The following is a 27,397-nucleotide window of genomic DNA, read 5'->3' as shown; positions in this document are numbered from 1 at the left end:
TGCATTCAGAAACAATTTAACAACACTGGATAATTCGGTTTTTAATTCTAATTCAATCATTTGATGAAGGGTCTTTTAACCTGAAACGTTATGAAGATGATTAAACCACCTCTCATTTCTACCTAAGTCTGTTTTTGTACTGGTGTTATATGAAGAGTTTTAAATATTTATTAATGTCTACTCTCTCTGTCGGCAGCAGCTACATAAATAAATAAACATAAACACTCAATGACAAATAATTTAGCAAGACATGATAGTTCTCTTTTTTCAACTTTATGTTACGGTCCCGATGCACCGTTTTAGTGCAACAGGAATCACTTGGAAACTACAATATTGTGAAAGATAAATCTCTAATAGGCATTTAAGTGCAAAAATGGTTCAATTCCATTCAGTATTTACAAAGATATATGGAATTGAAATTTCATAGATTTATGCTGCTCACTATACAATAAGCCAGTCGCCATTTTGTTGTCCACAAAAATTTAATGATAGACCCGTTTTAAATCCAAGCCAGGAAATTACCTAGTGTTGGTATTAATTAAATGTTAAATATTAGCCTGGATTAAGCCATAAAAATTTGATATTTTCGTGTAAAATGCCAATGGTGCATCCTTACTTTAAAAAAAATATTCAAAATGATTCAAGCTAATTTTGCTGATATCCTTTATTTTATATGGTGATTTGTCTTGTGGTATAAAAACCTTTCCTTACAGTCTTTGTTATTAGGACACTATATGAGTATTGGTTTATGTGAAGCTAAACCAATGCATAGTTGATCGGATGGGATAAAAAAACAGAGGCCCCATGTACACATTGGTGTACACGCCAAAGAATCCTTGACAGCTGGAATTTGAAAAAAGAGTAGACTGTAGTGCCCTGTCTGAGCAAAATGCCTGTTTTCATTAGCCCAGTTGGAGCAGAACAGTAGGATATTAAACTCCATTTGATTTCTTTTTTTGATGTTTAATCCAGACCATTAATCATCATTAGTTATCCTAACAGTTTAAGCTCCAGTACCTACTTGAATAATGCCCATAGTTTATCACTGGATAACCTCACTAACTCTAAACAAATGTTATTTTGGAGGTTAACTAATTGAAGAATTAGAGGTTTCAAATGTTGTATTTGAAAAATGTGGAGTTTTGTAAGATGCAATAGGTGTATATGACCATTATATAATTTGTTACTTCATGTTTGCATATGGTTGATTTTTATAAATTAATAACAAAATGGTTATGTTAATAACATAATATTAATTAAGTAACCATAGTAATATAATAATACAATAAACTAATCAGAATTATATTATTCATAACACAATTATTTTACATGTAATACTTTTAGTTTTTCTTTGGTTACAAGAAATTAGGAACTCCTCAATATCTGGATAATAATGAAAGTTTGACAGTTCAACATTTGATTCAGTTACCACAGTAATAACACAATGAAAATATTAATTATATTTATAAATTAATAACAAAATGGTTACGTTAATAACATAATATTAATTAAGTAACCATAGTAATATAATAATACAATAAACTAATCAGAATTATATTATTCATAACACAATTATTTTACATGTAATACTTTTAGTTTTTCTTTGGTTACAAGAAATTAGGAACTCCTCAATATCTGGATAATAATGAAAGTTTGACAGTTCAACATTTGATTCAGTTACCACAGTAATAACACAATGAAAATATTAATTATATTCATATTCTACCAGTCCCAATCAAGAAAACTAAATAGAGAGACAACACAGGCCTTTTCTGTAAATAAAATAACACCGTTTACATATAAAAAAAATGAGCTAGCATTTATATCACTTGAGATCACAGAATTTATAACCGAAAGTAGAAGGAAGTCAAATTAATACAGCAATAAACAATTTCATGGAGTGCGTTAAAAGCTGCTAACTAAACAGCTAAATCGCCATCTGGCTCATTAAACAGCTAAATCAGCATCCAGCTAATTCAACAGCTAGATCTCCATCCAGCTAATTAAATAGTCTGATCTCCATCCAGCTAATTAAACAGCTCGATCTTCATCCATCTAATTAAACAGCCAGATCCCCAACCAACTAATTAAACGGCAAAATTACCAGCCAGCTTATTAAACAGCTAAATCTCAACCAAACTATTCATACAGCTTACCTATCCATCTAGCTGACCATTAAATCTCCTCAATATACAAGTAGGTTTAAAATCAAAATTAATCTGACTGAGCATTGAATTATTATCACAATCTGTCAGATTAACAGGTATTGCACTTATTTAATGAAAACAGTTTGTGGAATGTAAAATGGTTGGTCAGTACAGAATGTCTTTGGAAACCATTCACCATCCCCTTGGCTGTGATTCTTTGTCATGTTATAGCTGTGGTGCTGGGTCTACTGGAGATTTAATATTCTCTAGCTCAGGACATAATTCCCACAAAAATACCTGTAATAAACTCTGAAATATACCAAAAAATTGTAATAAACTCTGAAGCATAAAAATACTTGTAATACTTGTAATAAACTCTGAAATATACAAAAATACTTTTAATAAACTTTGACATACAGAACAATTTGAGACTGATGTCGACATAGTTAATGAAACTGTTGAGCATTCAAAGCGGATGCTAATCTTTAATCTTTTAGGTGGTATTGAGAAACACATTAAAACAACACAATTCTTATGGGAAGGTGATGAGATGAGATGAGAGGGTTATTCCATTAGTGATGGAATATGGTCTATACAATGAAATTTCCGTTTCTAAATACTAAGATTAAATCGGTTTGTATACTAATTTTAGTTTGAAATTAGAATTCTATGAGTGACTTAAACTGTCAACAGTGGAACAAAAGACCAGTTGTATTTCAACATTGGTGGCCCTATCTATGAAACATAAATTGTAGATTAATACTTAATTCACAATCAAACCTAGCTAGCCACCGCCATAGATTCAAACGTTTCACCATTGGCTGCTCTACCTAAGAACCATAGTTTGTATATTAATACTCTATTCACAATCAAACCTAGCAATTGCTACAGATTCAAACATTTAAAGGAAGGATTGAATTGAAACTATCTTACATAGAAGATCTGTTTGTTGAGTCTGACATCTTGCATAACTTCAAACATTTTAATGGTACCATGTTTAGCATTATCTTCACCAACTAAATTCTTCAGAGCATCTGTCAAGGGAAATAATATAACTGTATTTACAAACAGTAGAAAGAGAGAGAGAGACAGAGAGAGAGAGAGAGATGTTACTTCAACTCAACACAAACTAGGTCATTTCGGGACAAACATATGATTCAATTTTATTTCAATAATTAGCTTGCACATAGGGGTCTTTAGCAGTGGAAGGAAACCAGAAGACCCAGAGAAAATCCACGAGGTTGAACAGATAACCCTTCTCCTTATCATGTACAAGCGGGCAATGAAAACCACGTCACTTGACTCAATGACAGACCTTATGATCCAATATGCATGCCTTAACCATTCAGCCCCCAGTAGGAAATTTTTTTATAGATCTGCTTTAAAACTAGAAGTGGACATATCTATGGAATGCAATTACTGTTCACTCTACCAAATCATTATATTTACTACCCTTAAAATTCATTATGGTATGCTACAGGAGTCATCCGAGTCATTGTCCTTATTGCCCATAGTTTAGCCAATGTCTATGAACATGTCCTCTTGTCTAGTCATTGTCCATATTGTAGCTAATGTCTAATCATGTCCCACAATGCATCGTCTGTAGTTTAGCTAATGTCTATAACCATGACCTTTGTCTAGCCATTGCCCTTATTGTACCTAATGTCTATAATCATGTCCTTACTGTCCAGTCATTGCCCCTATTGTAACCAATACATTTTGGAGATAGGTTTCTGCCCACTGTCAAACATGGTCCTTATATAGCCCTTATTCTAGCTATAATGTCTAATTATGTCATTCAAGAGACATGTCATTCAATAAAATATTTTTAGAGAAAGTCTTCTGTCCTAATTGTTGTATTAAATTACATTAACTTCAAAATTATTTCATATTTTTCAACCACCTATAACGCCATCTATTTTACTTGAAAACCCAAGAGATTGAACAGGTGACCCTACTTCTTATCAGTACCACACCTCTTGACTCAGAGAGAGAGAGAGAGAGAGAGAGAGAGAGAGAGAGAGAAATGGGGTTTAACCTCCACTCCACACAAACTAGGTCATTTCTGGACTAACATATGGTTTAATTTTATTTCAATAATTCGCTTGCGCGTAGGGGTTTTAGCAGTGGGAGGAAACTGGAGGACCCGGAGAAAACCCGCGAGGTTGGACAGGCGACCCTACTCCTTGTCACGTACAACTGGGGATTCGAAACCACGCCAGTTGACTCAATGACAGGTTTTATGATACAACGTGCACGTGCTAACCATTCGGCCATCCAACCCCCCACCTCTTGACTCAATGACAGACATTATGATCAAACTTGTTAACCATTGCCCCCCCCACCCCCATACAGTAAGAATGATTTGTAAGGCTCAGTTCCTGATGGTCTATAGATGTTTGGTGTTTCTGTTTCTTCTCAACATGTGTGTAATCCTTATCTATTGAAGAAATCTTTGTAAGGCTCAATTCTTGATTGTGTCCAACAGATGATCTAAATAGGTTTCAGTGAATATATCTTTCTAAAGAAAAATTAAAAGGACTAAGAAACTTTAAATTTTTAAAAATGAAATTCTGTTTCCAGTTTACCTGGGACGTTTGCCAAAAACTTTTCTTTTGCTGCTACTCTGGTGGCCATTTTTTCTTCATCAGTTCTAGGTGGTGCTGAGTCTGCCAATTTACCGTCTGTCCACATGGAATCTTTGAACAGCTGAATATAGTAAATTATCATGGACTCGGAAAACACCCAATCTACTGTTTCATGGAGTTGCCTGGAATTAAAAAAAAACAAATTCCTATGTTAGTCCCGAAATGACCTAGTTAGTGTCATGTGGACATTAATCCTAATTTCTCTCTCTCTCCATAGATGGGGTTTCAATTCCCTGGTTATATGTGACAAGGAGTAGAGTTGCCTGACCAACCTCGTGGAATTTATCTGGGTCCTACGGTTTCCACCCCCTGCTTAAAGACCCCAATGCGCAAGTGAATTACTGAAATAACATTGAACCATATATAAGTCCCAAAATGACTTACATGTAGATTGTGTCATGTTTACCTTAAATCTCATTTCTCTCTCTCTCTGCTTAATGAACTTTTATTCAGCTGAGAATCAGAATATTCTGAAAGTTTGTTGAAGAAACTGAAGATTTTATAGGCCTTACATAAACAAGTCATGAATAGATACATACCTATTGATGGAGCGACCAAAAGTTACTTCAACAAAAGTTATAAAACTTTTACGAAGCCACTTAAACATTCCACGTAACTCAAAAACTTCATTCATAAATCTGTAGAGAGGTTTGGCGATAGAATCCCGACTGATGTCATCTTTATTGCTGGATAAACAAACATACAGAATAGTTATTGAGTCATTATTTTATATCTATTAACAACTGGACTGAGATAAACCAAAAATTAAAAATTTCGCTGAACAAAACATAGCGAAAAGCTTTAAAGATTATGGTATATTAAAAAGAATAGTTAAACAAAATGAAGAGAAGATTGAATCAGTAATATATAAGGTAAAAATATAGATATAAAATAAAAAACTTAGGGAGTAAAAAAGGGAAAGCAGAAAGATAGAAAGGCAATTAAACAGTTTGACAGCATTGGTGGTGAATTGAAGTGTATTGAAACCCTGTTTTATTTATATCTCTCTTTTCTAGCCTTAGATAAAAGTTGGAATAAAAACTTTATTATGTACATCTTATAACAAGATATACTAACTGCCATACGGTATATGAACTTCCATGGAGATCATTTGATACACCATTCTGTCAGCTAGCAGTCACCGAGTGTTCACATGCCAAGATTGACTGGCTTCAGCCAGTCTTAGGCAAGATATTTATAAAACATACATCGGTATAGATGTAGCCACAAAAGAGAAATTTAAATCAACCTCAGATTTCTTGTTTTCTAGGAATAAATGTTCTATAATACAAGTAGGAATGCAGAAATAAATAAAGTAAAATAAGGCAGACTGGAATATAAAGTATCATAAGAAATAGGAACCAGACAAATCAAATACTCAAACCTTTGTGGCAATTTGCTCCTGTATCACCCATTCAGTGGGAGCAGATCTTAAATAGACCTATTTCACACACACTTTTTTTTATATGACATGGTTTGTTGAACATAAAAAACTATTTCTAGTAAAAGCATTAAAATAAATCAACAAATTAAGTAATGGCTGCCACTGAATAATAAATTAAACAACAAATTAAATAATGGCTGCCTGGGAATATCATCTTGGCCTTCTCCTTGTTTGACTGACTATCATTTATATAACCTTAGTGTCCCCAGTGGCCTTATTCCATTCCACTCCACTAACCCCTGGGTTCATCCATGGGGGAAGACATGTATTCAAGTTATCTGCCCTTGATGACTGTACTATTTCTATTGACCAATCAAAAAAATTGTTAAATACATAAAAAGAAACCTGACATAAAAACATCTTTAGGACATCTTTTTGTGAGCATGTCACTTCTTCTATATTAAATTGCAAACTTTCTCATAATCGAGCGAACAAGCAACCATATTGTTGTGAACGTAAGCAATGAAGTCAAGACTGGTTTGTAAACTGTGTTTTGATTGGTTCGTAGAATCAAGCTACGATCAAGGGCTGATAATTTGAATACGTGAATACCCCATGAATGAACCCAGGGTATAGCGGAGTAGAACGGAATGAGACCACTGGGAATACAGAGGATGTCATTGATAAGGATTGGACTATAATTGTCGTATAATTGGATCAGGGTCAAACTAAGTAAAGATCTAACCCTTACCACTGTCAACATTCATCTACATATTTTTCTCAAATGACCTGGGTATGTGAATGTTTTACATTAATTATTGCTTCATATCACTCTCAAAACATTTTAATTGCAAGAAAAGTACCCATCTACTTTAAAGTTACAATTTCATATTTTCTAAGAAAGTCAAAACATAATTATTTCCATGTCTTTTGCTCAATAGGTTGTCAACTCACTATTATACGATCATAGGTTATCTTTCTCACACTTAAAAATCGTCACATTGGAAATAATAACACAATTACCTCCCTTGTTTTCCTATTCCCCACCATGGAATAGCTATCTTCAAACGTTTGAATTTGAAGTTGAAAATGATATTTTTGCCGATTTTTTCAACTGGCAATAGTGAATTATAGGATTAATAGGATTATTCTTTAACAAGGTAGGACTGTTTATAGTTACCATCTATTTTAGGGCTTTATTTTAATACATTTTAAAAATATAACTTAAAAATATGAAATTGTAACTTTAAGAAGCCTTGTCTGTCATGTGACTTGATTGAGGGAGAATCCATTATTAGCTTGTATTTATCGTTAGTTGTTGTCTATTTAACATAAATATCGAAGACTGCAGAGTCTAGTGAACTTTTCCAGTTGGCCATTAAATCAACACTTGAGAAGCGCTCCTTACGTCACTCGAGGAGAAATGCTGCTACTTAAGGACACCCTTACATTTTTTTCCTGTGCACACCCCATGTGGGTTTTTCAGGCAATCCAGTATTTTTCTAGTAAGATTGAGTGTCTCTACTTTCAATATATACCAAAAATTCCATGCTTGTATTGGAAATAGAGAGAGCAATGGGGTTTAACATCCACTTGACACAAACTAGGACATTTTGGGACTAACATATGGTTCATTAATTTGTTTGCGCATAGGGGTCTTCAGCAGTGGGAGGAAACCAGAGGACCCAGAGAAAATCCACAAGGTTGGTCAGGCGACCCTACTCCTTGTCACGTTCAAGTGGGGAATTGAAACCATGCCGCTCGACTCAATGACAGACCTTATGATGCAACGCGCATGCGTTAACCATTCGGCCACCCAACCCCCATATTGGAAATAACTACCTTATAAATACTTTCATGGGAATGTGTCTCGATATATGTTCAATTAGACTGTTATTAAACTGTTGATGTGGTATTCAGTCTCAATCATCCAGTACTAAGACACTTATAGCTCAATCCCTATCAAGGGTAGGTAAATAGTGGAAGGTCAAGATGGAGAAATGAAATCTAGGAGAAATACCTGTCATCACCAAGAAAGAGAAAATCGTCATCACTGGTACTTGATGATTTAGACTCTGATCGTTTAGGGAGGCTACAGATGGCAGAAATAAATAAACATAGCAACAATACAATAAACATAAATATCACCCTAGCAACAATATAAACACTACAACATCAATCTAAAACATTATATTATTATTGTCAACATCATTTTAACGCCAAAATTATTGTCAATATCATATTAACGCTAAAATTATTTTCAACATTATATCAATGCTAAAATTATTTTCAACATCAAATTAACGCTAAAATTATTTTGAACATCATATTAACATTAAAATTATTGTCAAAATCTTATTAACACTAAAATGATTGTCACTATCATAGGGATGCTAAAACTACTGAGTACAAGATATTTATGTTAAGATTATTATTAATGCTAAATTAATATAGACAAGAGGTCACATTGAGAGGTTGGCCAATAGTTAAATCAAGGTATCTTTAAAGTCCATGAAATGTTTGCCAGTGAATTTATCAAATGTTGGGGATTTATTTTATTTAATTATTAGAAGAATCATATGCCAACAGCAGCTAAATCGTCCAAGCTGTCAACAAGGGTTGTCGCATATTTATTCTTTGGTAGGTACATGTAATTGGGGGCAAGACAATTTCATTCAGATTAGATTATAATTTTTGTTGTTTGAGGGTTCACAAGATTCTATAAACTGAAACAAGGGTCTTATCTATGAAAGTATTTTAATGAAAATTGCTGAAATTGATGACAACTTTTGTTGTTCGAGCGTTTACAAGGTTCAACATAGTGAAACAAGGGTCATAACGCTATGTTAATGAACGGAAATTGATGAAATACAACTTGCTTTTTCGTTTCACTAATTTAAAAGATGCATATAAATTTCATACAGATGGGATGATAACATTTAAGCATTCCCAAGGTTCAACAAAGTGAAACAAGGGCTATAACTCTAGCAGTAATTAACGGAATATGCTGAAATTATATAGCATTCTTCGTTTTGCTAATCTAAATGATGCATATAAATTTCATACAGATTGGTAAATAACTTGTGTCGTTAGAGCATTCACAGGTTTCAACAAAGTGAAACAAGGGCTATAACTCTAGACATAATAAACGGAAATTTCTGAAATTCAATAGGATTCTTCATTTCACTAATCTAAATGATACATATAGATTTCATATAGATCAGAAGATAACTTTTATCTGTAGAGCGTTCACAAAGTAGAACAAAGTGAAACAAAGGCCGTACACTCCAGAAGAAATTAACGGAAATTATTGACATTAGATATGCTACGTCATATAACTCATGTAAAAAACATATATCAATTTCAAAACAATAAATGTAGTTTGTAGAGTGTTCACAAGAAATTGTGGACGACAACCGGATGGGTGCGACGGCAATATACGACCACATTTCCATGTTGACATATATAAATACTATAGTAATAAGCCCTGCCACCATTATTGAATATAATATAAGAAAAGAACAGTTCTAGAGCCCCACCAACACCAGATGCAGAAAAAATATGTTCACAGAACAAGAAAAATAAATATAGAAAAAGTTGTTATTTAATGTGTACCATATAATACTTAATATAACACTTCCATACTATATTATCCATACTCTAGTGTTCAGGTTTAAAATCGTGTAATTTACTTCAAGTGCAACAACCAAGTGAAATATGAATAAAACTTTACATGCTATACTAGATTCCAATCAATGTGAAATAGAAATAAAACTTCAGTTGATTATTCTGATCTCTGTAGCTCATAGAACAGCTGCAGAGTACCTGTATACATTTACCTGTATGACATCACAATCATCATGTTAATTTGTTAATTACAGGTTAAACAGTTTGATATTTAGATTAAAACCGGAGGTTGTGCCATATTAAAATTATTTTAATAAAGGTTCACGAATGAAATATTAACAGCTGATGTTCTCCTTTAAAACTAACTCATGGGTTGAAAGAATATTTACACACTCTAACGGAATGGTAAAACTAGCTCAGTTGATAGAATATTTACACACTCTAACGGACTGGTAAAACTAGCTCAGTTGACAGAATATTTACACACACTGATGACTGACTGGTAAAACTAACAGTGGCTGGTAAACTTAACTCAGTTGCCAGGACTGGTTCTATCTACCTTTATCTTACCTTTTCATCAAATTAACAAAACCAGAGAATTTATTTTTTTTCTCTATAACAGGTTGTTGAAGATATTCAGGTGTGGGTGTTAAAAATGAATAAAGGGCTTCACTCTGGTTCATTCTTTCATCTTTCATTACAGCCTGTAATATATTGTCAACATTGTACATACTATGAATTACAGCCAGAATTGGTTTTCAAGGAGTTCAGTTTGCTCCAAATTGGGTTATTGTTAATATTTTATATAAAATCAGTTTCAATTTTTTTTCTCGTTAAAGGTTCCTCTTTAAAATCAGGGGCCTTATTCACGAAAACTTAAACTAAGATAAAATCGAAATTTTAAGAAATACTGAAACTTCATTGGATATATGCAAATTGATTTTACTGGTCAGCCAATCGAATTGCAGTATTTCTTAAAATTTCGATTTTATCTTAGTTTAAGTTTTCGTGAATAAGGGCCCTGATCATTAGTTTCAAATCTCAGATTGTTCCTTTAACATCAGTTCATTCGTTTTATTTCTGGGGCAGTTCAATTAAAATGAGTTCATTAGTTTTATATTTGGAATAGTTCCTTCATATGTGTGTCAGTTCCTTTAAAATCAGTTCACTAGGTCTATATCTGAGATTGTTTAGTTTAAAATCTTCTATGAGGCTGTGTAAGAAACTAGTTAATCCTAGAATATATAAAACCTTACCACTAAATATTCATCTAACTGTGTTTTAGCTTTATCAAGGAAAGCTGTGTCTACTGATGATCGGAATGGATTCATACTAGTAGTAGGTATTTCTTTCTTTCTTAACCAAGGTCCTATCTATAAAACAACAACAAACATTTACATATAAATTGTTGAGTAGTGACACCAAGTTTAATCAGACAGGGTAATATGTGTGGTTTGAGTCAAGTCATGTTAGAGTTGAGTCAGGATAACATGGGTGGTGTGAATTGAATCATGTTAGAGTTGAGTCAGTTAGGATAACATGGGTGGTGTGAATTGAGTCATGTTAGAGTTGAGTCTCAGTCAGGATAACATGGGTAGTGTGAATTGAGTCAGTCAGGGTAAAATGTGAAGTGAGTTGAGTCATGTCAGAGTTGAGTCAGGCAATGTAACCTATGGTATGAGTAGAGTAGAGTCACATCAGGCAAGGTAATATGAATTCTTAATTGCTTCATCAAAATTCTCAACAGACCTGTCCAAAAGATGAATAACTATTTAAACAGACATAAAAGAGCTAAAAGAGATAAATCTGCAAATTGCAAGTCTTTATTTTGGCTTCAAATGTTATATAAACTATTATTTAGACATTTCTTCACATGACAAGCCCATAATCATCTCTCTACCATCGGATGGCCGAGATGAAGTATAACGCCCACAAAATTTTAAAATGTATATATAATTAAGACTTAGTTACGATTATCCAGTACCGTGGCTACGATAATAAACAATCAATGTTATATCTTCTAACACTCATAAATTTGTTCAGAATAAAGAAATTTGAATGAATTATTTTAGCTATCAAAGCCAGAACGGTCAGGTCTGTATCTAAATCTTACATACTACATCTTTGAAAACAGGTCATATGTTCCATGGCAACCAGATTACCTACCAGTATAATTTTTATAATCCATGGCAACTAGATTACCTACCAGTACAAGTTTTATAATCCATGGTAACCAGATTACCTACCTGTATGAATTTTCTAAATCCATGGCAACCAGATTACCTACCTGTACAAGTTTTTGATGTAAAGTCTGAAACTCTTCTAAAGTTCTCGATACGACCCAACCTTGTACACTGTCTCTTAACCCATGACCTTCACCTTGATCATGACCAGACAGATGAACAACAAGAACGAAATATGGTGTAGAACGATCTCCCTGATTTTCAACCTGGACAAGAACAATAATTAAAGACATGTAAAATATAGACCATTTTAACTACAAAGAAAATAATTTAACCCTTTAGCTCTTAGATCACCTGAAAACGCCCTAGATAGGGTTCCCCAACCCGCCACATGGTGTTGCTTCCACTAACTAGTAAATGATCCGATAATTCGGTCTGTTCAGGGATGTACCGATATGAACCAAAACACTCTTCTCTTAATTTTCTTCAGGGAACTGGATAGTCAATATTCAAATGTACCAGGGTCTAAAGGGTTAACTTGATACATATATGATGATGATTTTTTATACTTGATGCACAAATTAACTGTCATAACACATTTCTTGTATAAATTATACATCAAGTCAAATGTTCTCATTTTAACAGATTTAATGTCAATTATTCAACAACAAAAGTGTGATACATAAATATAGAACACTAACGTCACAGGGGAAGTTGTCAGGTAAACTGATAGTAATTAAAGATACATTATGGGAGATAAGGTAAGAGCTGGCAGTTATAATAGTTACAAACTAGATAATGTAAAGGGAATTTGCTGAAAATTTCAGTCAAATTGATCCACTCTGAACCGAGATTTTAGCGATTGAATTTTTGGCCTAGCCTTGATCATCATTACTAAAGTCGGTAGGATAAAAAACATAGTCTCGATTATTCATTTCATGATTAAATCATGAATGGAAGTCGAACAGCAAATCGGAACCTAATCCAATAAACATCGCAGGCTAGCGATGACATCTTGCATAATGTATGTATAATTACAGGTGTTGATGTATTAAATTATAATTCCTGTTGCTCCAGACTGTCTGGATCGATAGCTTCTACACATTATCATGTTATAGTCCCCGAGACAACCAGAAGCTATACAATATGCTCATATTAACCACAATTATAACTTCTCATAAGTCACGTACCTCAACCTGGGCACTCTGTACATTTGCCTTCCAATGACCCTGATATTCTACCCATTTCTCGGTTCTAGCTATATGTGATTCTAACTGACGTCTTTCTAACTTTAGTTGTGTTAAGTCTGTTTCCATGTCCTTTTCAACCTTTTTCATCTATTAACCAAAGAAAATTCAAACATACAATATTCTCTACTACGTATAAAATAATGTTTCAGACGAATAAATGAATTTTTCACTGAGGTAGTAAGAAAGTAAAATAAGAGTGAGTTTAACATCCACTTAACAAAAGCACATTATTTAAGAAACGAACATGGTATATTCTATTTGATCAAATTAGCCATTGGTATTATACCAGTATCATGACAAGAGACAATCTGACTGTAGACAATCTAAGTCTGATATTATGACAAGAGAGAATTTGATTGTAGACAATCTAGATCTGATAACATAACAAGAGAGAATTTGACTGTCTGTAGACAATCTAGGTCTGATGTCATGACAATCTGACTGTAGACAATCTAGGACTGATGTCATGAAAATAGACAATCTGACTGTAGACAATATAGGTCTGGCATCATGAAAATAGACAATCTGACTTTAGACAATCTAGATCTGAGACAAGAGAGAAATTCATTACCTTTTCATCTGGTTTTTGCGATGTTTTGAAAGCTTGTAAAGCCTGTGATTTATTGACAATCTTTTCATCGAGTAAATCCAGAGTTTGTTTAGCATGATACGATTGATCAATAAAATTAGTTGAAGTCTCATCAATATCATCATCATCAAATATATCATTGTTATCTATAAATATATCATAAAGATAGGTTGCCAGGCAACGAAACATACGCCCACAGCAGCTAAATCGTCCGGGCAGTCAACAAGTATTGTCGCATATTTTTACTTCTTTCGGTATTGAAACATTTATAATACACTAAAATCTGATTAAGAGTAACAACTCATGAAGTAATTATCAGAAAACGATTAGAATTTGTTTGGATTTTATAAAGTTCTGCCCCATGCTAACGTTTAGTATACAAAACTTTTAATATCATGGATTTAGCTGTTCAAGTCATAAAAATTCATTGAAAATCAATATACTTGTTCGTCTCAAGCTCTTAAACTCTGTGTATCAATCTGAAGTCAACTCTGGCAGTAATTATAGGAAATCGCTGAAAATCTATAGGCTTCTTCGTCTCATGACCTTAAACACTGTGTATCAATTTAAAGTCAATTGGATATTAACTTTGGCCTTTTTAGCGTCCAAAAGATTTTTTGAAGTGATCAAGAGCCATAACTCTGGCAGTAATTATCGAAAATCGCTGAAAATGAATAGACTTCTTTGTCTCATGACCTTAAACACTGTGTATAAATTTAAAGTCAATCGGATATTAACTTTAGCCTCTAGAGTGTCCGCAAGATTTTTCAAAGTGATCAAGGGCCATAACTCTGGCAGTAATTATCTGAAATCACTGAAAATCAATAGGCTTCTTCGTCTCATGACCTTAAACACTGTGTATAAATTTAACGTCAATCGGATATTAACTTTGGCCTTTAGAGCGTCCACAAGATTTTTTGAAGTGATCAAGGGCCATAACTTTGGCAGTAATTATCGGAAATCGCTGAAAATTAATAGGCTTCTTCGTCTCATGACCTTAAACACTGTAAAAATTTAAAGTCAATCGGATATTAACTTTAGCCTCTAGAGCGTCCACAAGGTTTTTTTAAGTGATCAAGGGCCATAACTCTGGCAGTAATTATCAGAAATCGATGAAAATCAATAGGCTTCTTCGTTTCATGGACTTGAACACTGCATATAAATTTAAAGTCAATCGGATATTAACGGACGGACGGACAGACGGGGGCGATGACAATATACGACCACATTTCAATGTGGGCGTATAAAAACATATTTATTTTTAATTCATTTCATTTAATCAATATGGATCTAAGTTCCAATATATAGGGTTTTTCAGATTTGTTTGGTAATTAGTATCAACCTTTTCTGTTCTGTATTTTCAGTCCTTTTTCGTGTATTTTTCAGTATTTTTTAGTACTTTTTCGGGCCATGGTACTGGCGAGTGACTCTGATCACATGTGCTATCGTGTAAAGCAATTAACTACTTACATGTACACTATTCCAATCGAAATACATTTGTCGACATTTCTCAGCTTATTTCTTCTTTCAAAAAACATAAACTCTATTCAAAATATTGTCATAAACCTGAGAATATGTATCAAAATAGAATCTTTTCTCCGACATTTTCGATGTGATGATTGTCACGTTTACATCTCTCGTAATTACAATCCTCTCGTGAGAATTCTACTTTTGTTTTTGGTTATTGAATTATAACCATGTGTGTGTGTGACAAGTTAACGGAAATAATAGGGTATGTGACATATATTACTAGTTTCTACATGTTCTCGACTGACATCATGGAGATTAAAATGTCCGACAATTGAGAAAGCCCCAAGTTAATCACATAGATTAAGTTTATAATCACTGACTTCTGCTCAGGATTGGATTGATGAATTGGCTTAAGTCAGTCAATCAAGGCAGATTAAGTAATTAATCAAGGTAGGTGTATAAGCGGTAAATACATTGATCTCTTAATTATTCAATCAATCCAGCCTTTTATCAACGATAATCAGGAGTGGTAGACATACACTCAGTACACTATATTAATTTTGGAATTTTGAATATTATTCACCATGTCTTGATGTCCGATTGGGTATATTCCTGGTTGGACAATTTAGGATTTTTGAAAAATAGCGTTGGACATGTCCAGAATATATGGCGAAATCCCATCACTGGAAGTACCTACCTTTAGACGATTCGTCTATTATAATATCTCTATCTTGTAGGTATGATATATATTGATGATACTTGTCACTGACTATAAATGAAGGATAATATTTCTCCTCTAATAGTGTATTTATCTGTTTCTGACCATCATAGAACGCTTCAGGTCCCTGTACAGAAAAACAGATAATATAAAAAGATGGTTCAACTGTACTATTATTCTAAAATATACTTAAAAGACAAGTGGTAATGAAATAAAATGAAATGTGGTTTAACATCCTACTGTTCTGCACTGACTGGGATAATGAAGAAAGGCATACACCATACAGTGTGCTATGAGGGAAACTTTGCCCGGATAGCTGCACTACAGACTACTCTTACATCGAATTCCAACTGTCATCGGTTCTTTTACATACTGCCAATGTGAACACGGAATGTTGTTTTTTTTGTCCCATCTAAATGACTAGACAGCCATCCTTGTCAAGCTCTCCATCCTGCACCACTGACAAGATAATGAAAGACAAAACATGGAGTTTAACGTCCTACTTTTCAGCACTGACTGGGCTAATGAAGACGGTCATATGCCATGCAGTTTGTTATTAGAGAAATTTTGCACAAACAGTGGCACAAAATTCCAACTATCAAGGGGTCTTTTATGTGCACACTAATCTGAACATGGGATTTTGTTTTTTTCCCATCCAAATGACTAAATAGTTGTCCTTGTCAGGTCCTCTTCCTGCATCACTGACATGGGGAATCCAGACGAAGTTTCTCAGCTAACACCAGGAGCGTACTCGAGACCTCCAGAGACTGTGTGACAATTGCTGACATATTTAAGAGTTTTTATATATTTGACCCTTTCTCGTAGTCGTCAACGTTGAGCTGAAATTAATTGTTTAATAATAAGATTGTATATTCTGTACCTTATCCCCGCGTAGAAAAAGTTCCATATTTTTAATAATAGTTTTATCTAATTTCACAGCTGTTGATGTTGAAGCAATATATTGTTGGTAAAGTTCACTGGCTAGCTGGTGACGTTGTTGCTAAAAAAAACAATTAATTAGGTTAAAATGGCCCAACTCAAAAATAAATAATAGTGACATGGTACATTGTATGAGACGGTGTATACCTGGACCTTTAAAAGAAATGAAATGAAATGGGGTTTAACGTCCTACTGTTCTGCTCCGAACTGGGCTAATGAAGACGGGCATAGGCCAAACAGTGTGCTACGAGGGAAATTTTGCCAGGGCAGCGGCACTATGGCCTACTCTTATATCAAATTTCAACTGTCAAGGGATCTTTTACGTGCATGTCAATGTGCACACAGGACCTCATTTTTTTTCATCCCATCCGAACGACTAGACAGCTGTCCCTGTAATAAGGTAATCTGAATTTATTTTAATTGTACCTTGTTGGAACTTCTCAGATCTTCAACAGCATTCCAAAACCTGATTTGAAAAAATATATATATATATATTCATATTTTATTTTATTTAACCCAGAGATTTCTTGGTCGCATTAAAATTGGTTCTTTCATAAAGAGCATTAATATCTTTAAAATCTCATTTAGTGTTTTTATTGTTACTAACATCTATGTCGACAGTAAACAGAATATGTATACAAAAGTATATGCCATGACCATAACCGCAGACCTTGTAGAGTTTCAAAATCTATTTAGTTTGTTTCCTAAAGAGTTTAAGATACAAATGTAGGTATATGGACACTCACATAATGGTCTGGATTCGTTTCGATTTAAAATGGTGGTCATTTAGAAGTCAACAAGAGAGCATGTCAGTCAAATCTGGATTCAAGCTTAAGGTAATAAAAATTTGTTGAAACTTACCCTAGTAACGATTCACATCCATCTTTCTTCAAATATTTCATAAAACATTCTCTAGCCTTGGTTATATCCATTATAACATTAAACGAGAGAACCTATAAATAATAGAAAATATTAAAATCTAAAATTAAAGATGCATTATGTAGGAATTAGATAACGAACTGGTCGTTCTTGCTATAAAAGTTCAAAAATAGATAATGATAAATGAATATATTTAAAAATTTCAGTGAAATTACTTTATTCTAAGCGAAGTTATGAATGTTTGAAGCTTTGACAAAATGTAGCGTAGATTATTTATTGTCGTAGCAAATGTACTTGACAATCGAGACCAAGTCTTGATTGTCTATTTTATCATTAAACTTTTAAATCACGGCGGTGTTCTAATCTACTTAAAATCAGAGTCATCCAATGCCCCATAGAGTTGATTATGAGCGTGTCATGTTAATAAATGTATAAATAATAATTCATATAACATTTTAAGCCCCCCAAAAAAGACCTGCAACAGGCAAATTTGCGCTTGCATCTTACATCAATGAATTGGCCTTTAACAACAAATGTTGTCGTGTTTTAGAAAGATCAACAAAGGGCTTTAATAAGAGAAGTTTTATTTGTATGAATTTAAATAAATAAATTATACCGTTTGTCCAGGTAGTGATTGGTCAAGTAATTCATCACGTGGATCATTATATGATTTATAATCTGGACCACCAAGAGACTGGATTCTCTTCTCACACTGTTGTTTAGCTACTGTCAACTATATAGAAATATAGAAACAAACTATATAAATATACAACAAACTATCAAATAATCATTGTATTGTTTAATATCAATCAGAGTAGTGTCTATCATTTAGACAAATATTCTACGAATATTGAGAATAATAGGTCATTGACTAGATTATCCGGTCTTTACATTAAAACAAACAAAGTCTAAGGGAGGTAACTAGTCCTAAAACAAAGATGTTGACGCCTATAAATTAATATAAGGAATGCCATTTCAGAAAAACTATTTGCATTGTTTGTTCAATATCCCAAATTCTTGATTTTTTTATAGTATGAATTTTAATGAATCCTAATTCGTTGTCACAATTCATGTTTGTTTATAATAATGCATGAATAATGGGATTTTATTTTGGGAAGAGGCGCAATTACTTGACTTGGCAAAATTTACTGGATAATCAACCACATATAAAAAAACCTCTCGGTTACACATGGGCAATGGAACTTTTTGTTTTTGTTCAATGTTGACAACAGACCCAGACTCTCCTTACATTGAAGACTACGAGGTTCTGGGTGACCGAGGCTACAATCAGAGCAGCATCAAGTTTAAAATTAAACAAGACAACAATGAGGCTGAGGTCCCCAGTCTCAATCCCAAACTAAATAGATGCCACAAAATGAATTGCACATTTATCATTTTGTAAAGCATCAAGCAATCAAACTGATTATCCATACTTGGTCCAAACAGATCTACTTTGTGATCCGGACTAGGGGTTTAATATAGGCTATGCTTGTTCCCCAATCCCTATTCAGATACAAATCTGAATAAAAATATGGCTTATAAAAATAAAATAGACAGAAAATGCTAATCAATTAGAATCAGAGTTATCATATCCCAAAGCACTGAACAAATCAAACTGCTTATCTCTGCTTAGCCTTTGGCTTAGTGGGAAATGTTAATCATCAAATTAAGTCAAGACATTCACCTAATGAACATATGTGATATGGCGATTATTATAATAAAACAAAAATATCAACCGGTTTTAATAGCTTTTAATATTACCTGGTTAATATATCTCTTTAAATTTCGAGCTTTTAATAATTCACCTTTCGACAGACCCTTAGGTGCACTTTCTCTCTCTGATAACAGAAAAGAAATACTGATATACAATCTAACAGTTATTGATTATTATGTATGTAACACTAATTAGTAAATCATATCCATTCAAACAACGTATTAATAAGTACAGCCATTACAGATTCTCTATATCTTATTCATTATCTAGACAAAATAATTTCCACAATGCAGCACTCTTGGTACCAATCATTTTATAAACTAGACTGCTTACAGTAGATGACAGTTACCTTCACACCATCAGGGTAACTGTAGGTAGTTGTTTATAAACTAAACTGTTTGTTTACAGTAGATGACAGTTACCCATACAACATCAGGGTAACTGTCAGTAGTTGTTTATAAACTAAACTGTTTATTTGTAGTAGATAAAAGTTCCCCACCTAGCATCAGGTAACTGAGTTGTTATTTATAATCAAGACTGTTTGGTTACAGTAGATTTCCATTTACCCTAATAACATCAGGGTAACTGTCAGTAGCTGTTTATAAATGAAATGATTAATACTATTGGTTAAGCCTGGGGCTGACCTTAAAAATATCTTTATTTCGCCTAACGCGACCGACTAACTAAAATCACCCCCGACTTAAATTATTTTATTGCACTTTTCCACGATCTTTTTATTTTATTTTGTGTGTCAACCTGAAATATATCACGAGAGTTATTTCCCTTTACTATGGCTATGGTTTGATTCATTATTGAAACTGGTTGATCAAGACGAAAGCGTCATAGGTGTCGCTTCTCAACAAAATGGTTGCAGACGAATACACGTCCATTCCCACGAAATGATTCTGCTTCTATGTCTGTGGTGCGTAGTTTTAAACATGACGACGATATTTTCAATATCCGTTTTCGAGAAAAATGAAGGCACAACCCGCAGTATCGTTAAAAACGTGTTGAAGGAGTTTCACACTTCAAGTTCGTGGCAAATCGTTTGCGAGTCGGGCATCACGAAAAATTCCCGATGTCATTCACTCATTTATTTTTTTGCCAATTGAATAAAGAAGACGAATGTTTCCACCCGGAAAATTATTAAGCTGTCAAATTAGCTCTTAAGTTTAATAAAAAAAACTTTCAGTTCGTTACTTTTTACGTCAGACCCCAAATTCATTAAACAAAATTAATGAATCTGTAGTATACAGCTAATAAGTTTTCTGTATTGATTTCTCTAACTTTAAAAAAAAAATCTGAAAAAAAAACCGACCTACCGACCCTTCTCCTCGATTGTGGGTCGGGTTTGGTGAAACAAAGATATTTTTAAGGTCAGCCTGGTTGAAATTATTTGAGTACTAGATATTGAATAAAATATGAAGAATAAGCAACAGCTCATTATATTATTGATAAAATAGGGAAGAAATATGTAAACAATGACATACCTATTTTCAATCCCTTAGCTTTTTTTATATTATTTATAGTCGTTGATTGCATTATTTCTGACATGATATTGTACCTGTAATAGACATGATATTATTCATGTAATAGACATGATATTATACCTGTAATAGACATGATATTGTACCTGTAATAGACATGATATTGTACCTGTATTAGATATGATATTATACCTATAATATACACCTGTAATAGACATGATATTATACCTGTAATATAAACCTGTAATAGACATGATATTATACCTGTAATAGATATGATATTATACCTATACCTGTAATAGACATGATATTATACCTGTAATAGATATGATATTAAACCTGTAATATACACCTGTAAGACATTATTCCTGTAATAGACATATGTCAGATTGACTTCAACGAACACCTGTTCTGTTCTGCAAAATAATAAGTAAGTTTTGTTTCATTTTGCAGCCTGTTTATAAATTATGGGTGCGTGAAAACACAGTACAGCATTCCAACGATATAATTTAAACGTCTTGAATGTTCTTCAAAGATAGTCATCTGACAAGAAAACGATGTAAGTGAAATCAAATGTGTTAGAATATGCTGATTGTTTATGTGGGCATTATATTGTTTTATTCATGATTTTTTACCAGTAGATATAAAAGGTTTACTGACCTAATTTGTTTGAGATGTTCAATATCATCTCCTGCTGCGATCATTTTAACGAAATCTTCATACGTGGGTGCATAGGTATATGTTCGACGTGTATCTTCAGATAATTTCTGCCGATATTTTAAGTAATCTAATAATTTTTGGTTAATGTAGTCTGGATCACAAAGTAGATCTATCACAGGTTTTAGAGCTGGAGATTTAAAAAAGAATCAGCTGTTATTTAATTCCATCAAATCTTATATAACAGCCAATTTTTGACAAAATATTTTTTACTATCCTCTTAATACTAAAGAACAGTTTCTAAGGCGTTCTTGGTTGTTATATTCACTAATTATTTACAGATCAGGGTTTTGAAACAAGAATGTTTTGAGTAGAAAGGTCCAGCATATGAAAAGGCACGTTTTTAGATATTCAAGTTAAACATACATTATGCAAGAGCTAAATCTGCCTATTGCAGGTCTTTCTTTAGGCCTGAAATGTTATATAAACTATCACTTAGACATTTATTAACAAACATGACCATAATTGACTCTCGATGCCATCGGATACTCGAGATTTTAACTAAATTGAAACGGTTCGCCATTAAAAATTTAATGTAAAAATGGGAAAGAGGGGCCAAGTCCCGATTATTCCAGTGCCCTGGTTACCATAGTGCACACATCTTGTCAAAACTACAAACAATGATAACTTGGTTGAGAATGAAGTAATTTGAATTAAATTTTCAATATTTTCTTGTTTTATCATCTATTTTTGAAATATTATAGCAACAATGACCAACTCTTTATTAAACTCTTAACTAATGTATCTTTAATAGTTGCAGATTTTAGAAAATATTTTTCTGAGAATGGAATGAACAGAAATATAAACAAACAATAACAAGCCAACTTACTTGATGATGTAATAATTTCTCTCAATAGATGGCGTATCTGTTTATTTTTTGCGTAGTGATGAGGTAATAGAGTCACCAGTAACGTTTCACAAACCTTACGTAAAAAATCCAGTTCAGATTTCTCATCTACCAGCCACGGATGAAGAAGAAATTTTGGTACCTCTTCACCAGGTTTCATATTGGGTCTGAAAATATGACGACAGATGAGATTAGAATTTTGAATGGGATGGAGAGAACTTGACATAACTTGACATAAACTAGGGTTGGGTGGCCTTATGGTTAATGCGTGCACATTGGATCACAAGGTCTGTCATTGAGTTAAGTGGTGTGCTTTCAATTCCTCGCTTGTACGTGACATGGAGTAGGGTCGCCCGTACCAATCTGGTGGGTTTTCTATGGCCCTCTGGTTTCCTTCCTACACGAGCATCTGAACTATCAAAAGTAAAACTGAACCATAGATTAGTCCTAAATTTACCTTTAGTAGTTACTGTACCTTTTAGATGCAAGACGGACATCTCTGATTTGAACTAATTGTAATTACTGTAACTTTTAGATGCGAGACGGACATCTCTGATTTGAACTAATTGTAATTACTGTACCTTTTAGATGCGAGACAGACATCTCTGATTTGAACTAATTGTAATTACTGTAACTTTTAGATGCGAGACGGACATCTCTGATTTGAACTAATTGTAATTACTGTACCTTTTAGATGCGAGACGGACATCTCTGATTTGAACTAATTGTAATTACTGTACCTTTTAGATGCGAGACGGACATCTCTGAAATGATCTGTAAGTATATCAACTATATCTTGTGTTAAAACTGTGACTGTATCAATCTTTGATAATCGTCTACTTAATTCACCAATAGTTAACCAGATTTCTGACCTGAAATAAATATCATAACAATCATATAATTGATCAATAAACTATAACACATACTTATGCCTCTCAAAGATCATATAATTGATATTGTAAGAGAGGGAGAGAGATGGGGGGGGGGGGTTAACGTCCACTCAGCGCATACTAGGTCATTTCGTTACTAACTATGGATCAATAAATAATCACTTGCTCGTAGAGGTCTTTAGCAGCGGGAGGATACCGAAGGACCCAAAGAAAACAGACGAGGTTGGACAGGCGATCTTTCTCCTTGTCACGTACAAGCTGGGAATCAAAACCACGCCAGTTGACTCAATGATCTAAGGTGCATATGATTGATATTGTGTGGAAAACATCTATTATTATGTAAGTGTGGGTAAAGTCATGTAAGTGCGCATTTTAGATCAAAAGGGGTGTCATTAGGTCAAGTTTTGTGGTTTTGATCCCCTACGTGTACATAACAGGGACACTAGCATGACTGGAAATAACGGTTTTACATGTACCTGACAAAATGTCAGGCATTAATGAAATAGTACCAGACATTTTCAACTTAGTGCCGGACATGTATTAATAATATCAATAAAAAAGACAAATCAGTGCCAGACAAAATGACAGGCACCAGAGGTTTAGTGCCTGACAAAGCCTGAATCTGTGCTTGACATTGTCAGTGACAGTTGCCTTATTTCCAGGCTTGTGTAACACTAGATATACCTTATGGGTTTATCAGATTTATCTCCAACGTTAAAGACTCCTAAGACTACCTGACAATTGCATATAGAAATAGGGTGGTCAGCTCCTTTAAGAAAGATAAGAAAATGAGAGGGAGTAGAGGAGGGGGGGTCAAGGTCAAGTGGTATATAAAACTTATTGTGCAGGAGCAGGGGGGAGTCGAGTGGTATATAAAACTTATTGTGCAGGAGCAGGGGGGAGTCAAGTGGTATATAAAATTTATTGTACGAAAGGAGGGGGAAGTCGAGTGGTATATAAAACTTATTGTGTGCGAGCAGGGGGGACTCAAGTGGTATATAAAATAGGGTATATAAAATTTGCTGTACAGGAGGAGGGGGGTCGAGTGATATATAAACCTTACTGTACAGCTGTTATAAGTGGTTGTTGTTTCAAGCTGATGTCTGTATACCATGTTAATATAAAATCTTGTGTACACAGATCTAAAACTTCCTGAATAATATTATCTATATTCCTCGATATCACAAGTTTACGTGAAACATCACCCGTTTTACCATTCTGCTCCTGTTTATAAACAAATATAAAATATGAATATGTCACATATACATATATATTATATCTGACGTATGAAACTATAACATATAACAGCCCAGGACGTGGCAGAATAAATACCTTCTTTAGACCTTCGTCAAAAGTCTTGTCGGAGCTATGCTAAGGGATTTTATTTTTGGATTATTTTCGAAGGGTTGCTTCCTTCTCGCTCCTACGGTATCATATAACATGAATATTACCTTAAATAATCTAATTTAAAACTGTATATTACTATACGATGAAAATTTAGTAACGTTAACGGCAAATCAAAAGCCTACATGTAGTGATACGATCTATGCTGGCTATCTGACATGTAAAATTATAAAACTGAAATCCAATCAAATTATATCTTTATTTTGTTGTGCCTGGGATATATTGATAATCTACTCCAACATAAACTTTTTATTAAAGATGTTCTGGTGAGTAAATGACATAAAAATTGAAAATAAACAAATATATGGTCCAATTATAAGGATGCCATTATGCATATTATTGTTCGGGAAAAAGTCAAACATCTAATAAGTATTGATGTTCCATTTATCTGTATTGGCCAATATGTTTCGCTGTACTGTCATTGTCTGATATCAGTTAATTACCGATAGTCCCCATATCGGCACATCATTACTAAGAAGTGTAGAAAGCTTTTTGTTGCCATCATTTTCTGTATAAGACAACTTATATAGCTGACTTACCATCATTTTGTGTGTAAGACAATTTGTATAGCTGACTTACCATCATTTTGTGTATATAAGACAACTTGAATAGCTGACTTACCATCATTTTCTGTATAAGACAACTTGTATAGCTGACTTGATTCGGTACTACTGGAGGTTTATACGACTTTCCTTGAATCAAACTCCACTGTGCTCCGAAATACAGGGCTACTACTGCTATAGCAACATGAACACCTATATAGATCATAGTTGATAAAACACCATAATATACACCAACTGCTATAAATAGCCCCCCAACGGCACTCAACACAGTCACAGGCTTTGTCATTATAACAAATTTCACTTCAACCCATGTCCTAAAATATTACAAAAGAAGAATCTATGAAATAAAATAAGTGTTTAACATCCTACCTCTCTGCTCTGACAGAGCTAATGAAGATGGACATATGTCATGCAATGAGCTATGAGGGGAATTTGGGCCTGACAGTGGCACTACAGCCTACACTTATATCAAATTCAAACTGTCCAGGGTTATTTTACACACACGCCAATGTGTACAATGTGGCATCAGTTTTTCGTCCCATTATATACATGTATACATATTAACAATCTGCTGAGATACATATTGGGTAATAGAATATGGTAGATGCTAAAAGAATTCTTTATCAGTATTTAAATATAATACCTAATCAACTTTGTGGATTAAACCTGGTTATTGAGTCTGTGCCGTCCTCACACAGTCACCACAGCTCCATCATTTATAGAAGTATAACACCTAATCAAAGATTTATAGATTTATAGTAAGAAAAAATTGATTCCTGTCTGATATAAAATATGTTCCTTATAAAAATAGATCCGAGACAAACTGGTGATCATGCGTTATTTTCCTTTGTGGTACCCTATTGCACATACATGTGCTTTCGTACATCTAGTACTTTCTGTGGTCATGGGGATTTGAAATTTACAGATCTGTTAATGAGTGAATAATGAGAGGCTCTTTTTCATTTGTGTACGTACACATGCAGTTCTACGATAGTGCAAAACTGCTGACATGCTGGTTTTTCAGTGAGGGTTTCCTCCTGTAGCTTGCTTCAAAAAAGACTCTTGAACGTTCTTAATGTTTTGTCGCCATTCAGTAGCCTACAAGGCAGGATTAATCTTGTGGGGGCTCAGACCTGTGGGGCCAAATCACATTCCATATTTACTGATGCAATGTGTGAAGAAATTTAAGCTGGTCTATCCAGTTTTTAAGACTCAGTGAACATTTAAAAATTGGCGCGCCAGAATGCTGTTGAGAGCCATTTGTAATGATGCGACTCGCTGACTAACATATCGAGAATACTCACTGCATTCTACAGTATACAACTGGCATTTGTTGCGGGAGTGGGGCTCCCGATGAGCGTTTCCGTGGTGGCCCATGGGTCCCGTGGCGTGGCCCATGGGTCCCCTGGCGTGCCCCATAGGCCCATTGCCGACCCGCCTAGTACTTCGTTTTGGACCCAGTTTATAGTTAGTTAAGAAAAAAATAAACCGAAAGTAGACCGATTTCCTGACAAATATCCCATTTTAGTTTATAGGCGCGTGTGCAAATGGGTCTATTACTATATGATGACATCTAGCGTGCCTCTTTCTTCTACGGAGAAATATTAATTCTGTACAACTATTATAATTAAACTATTGCAATTAATAAAACAAATTAGTTATTACTATTTCTGTTTCAGACACTTTAAATGACGTAGGATGTAGTAAACATAGTCACGTGACTGACAGCACCAAATACAAATTGGCAGACGATAAGCATACAGTAAAGATAAGTTTGTGTAGTGATCTTGAAAATCATCTCTCTTTAAAACATTTAGAAATAACTATATAAAGTCTGTAGTCCAACAGTGGACAATCAATTATCATTGTAATATATTACATCAGCTGAAGCTGAATGTATGCCACCTCTATGATGTATGCTCCCTGCTGCTCTTCTTGTCG

The 27,397-nt window shown here is 33.9% G+C and overlaps 1 protein-coding gene across 5 annotated transcripts; it reads right to left on the bottom strand.

Moving 5' to 3' along the window:
- Window positions 1–534: 534 nt before the first annotated feature.
- On the bottom strand, window positions 535–27,167 carry LOC126831163 (sorting nexin-25). 5 transcript variants are annotated; one of them, XM_050561848.2, is made up of 24 exons: window positions 27,122–27,160; window positions 26,100–26,189; window positions 25,515–25,770; window positions 24,553–24,713; window positions 23,340–23,471; window positions 22,582–22,766; window positions 21,696–21,882; window positions 21,039–21,112; window positions 19,596–19,672; window positions 18,451–18,567; window positions 17,817–17,908; window positions 17,382–17,421; window positions 16,897–17,016; window positions 15,996–16,143; window positions 13,811–13,974; window positions 13,180–13,326; window positions 12,094–12,255; window positions 11,063–11,179; window positions 10,377–10,510; window positions 8,200–8,271; window positions 5,335–5,481; window positions 4,736–4,917; window positions 3,081–3,181; window positions 535–2,456 (listed from the first exon to the last, which is right to left on the bottom strand). In XM_050561848.2, exons 3-24 carry the CDS (start codon window positions 25,740–25,742, stop codon window positions 2,373–2,375), a joined length of 2,871 nt encoding a protein of 956 aa, XP_050417805.2. In that variant the 5' UTR covers window positions 25,743–25,770; window positions 26,100–26,189; window positions 27,122–27,160; the 3' UTR covers window positions 535–2,372. The 5 variants fall into 5 exon arrangements, with proteins under 5 accessions (XP_050417805.2, XP_050417806.2, XP_050417807.2 ...); XM_050561849.2 differs by lacking the exon at window positions 26,100–26,189 and having other exon boundaries at window positions 27,122–27,167; XM_050561850.2 differs by lacking the exon at window positions 8,200–8,271 and having other exon boundaries at window positions 27,122–27,139.
- Window positions 27,168–27,397: the final 230 nt, after the last annotated feature.

This window comes from Patella vulgata, chromosome 8 (assembly GCF_932274485.2).
Source record: "Patella vulgata chromosome 8, xgPatVulg1.2, whole genome shotgun sequence".
Taxonomy (NCBI): domain Eukaryota; kingdom Metazoa; phylum Mollusca; class Gastropoda; family Patellidae; genus Patella; species Patella vulgata.
Note: the sequence above shows the minus strand (reverse complement) of the source record. Positions and strands in the feature narration are given on the sequence as shown.

Coding starts and splice junctions, on each gene's coding strand:
- LOC126831163 (XM_050561849.2), bottom strand. CDS start 25,742: ATGACAAAGCCTGTGACTGTGTTGAGTGCCGTTGGGGGGCTATTTATA. Junction 22,767..23,339: donor GTCCGTCTCGCATCTAAAAG/GTACAGTAATTA, acceptor TCATATTTTCAG/ACCCAATATGAAACCTGGTG. Junction 12,256..13,179: donor TACAGAGTGCCCAGGTTGAG/GTACGTGACTTA, acceptor GTTCTTGTCCAG/GTTGAAAATCAGGGAGATCG.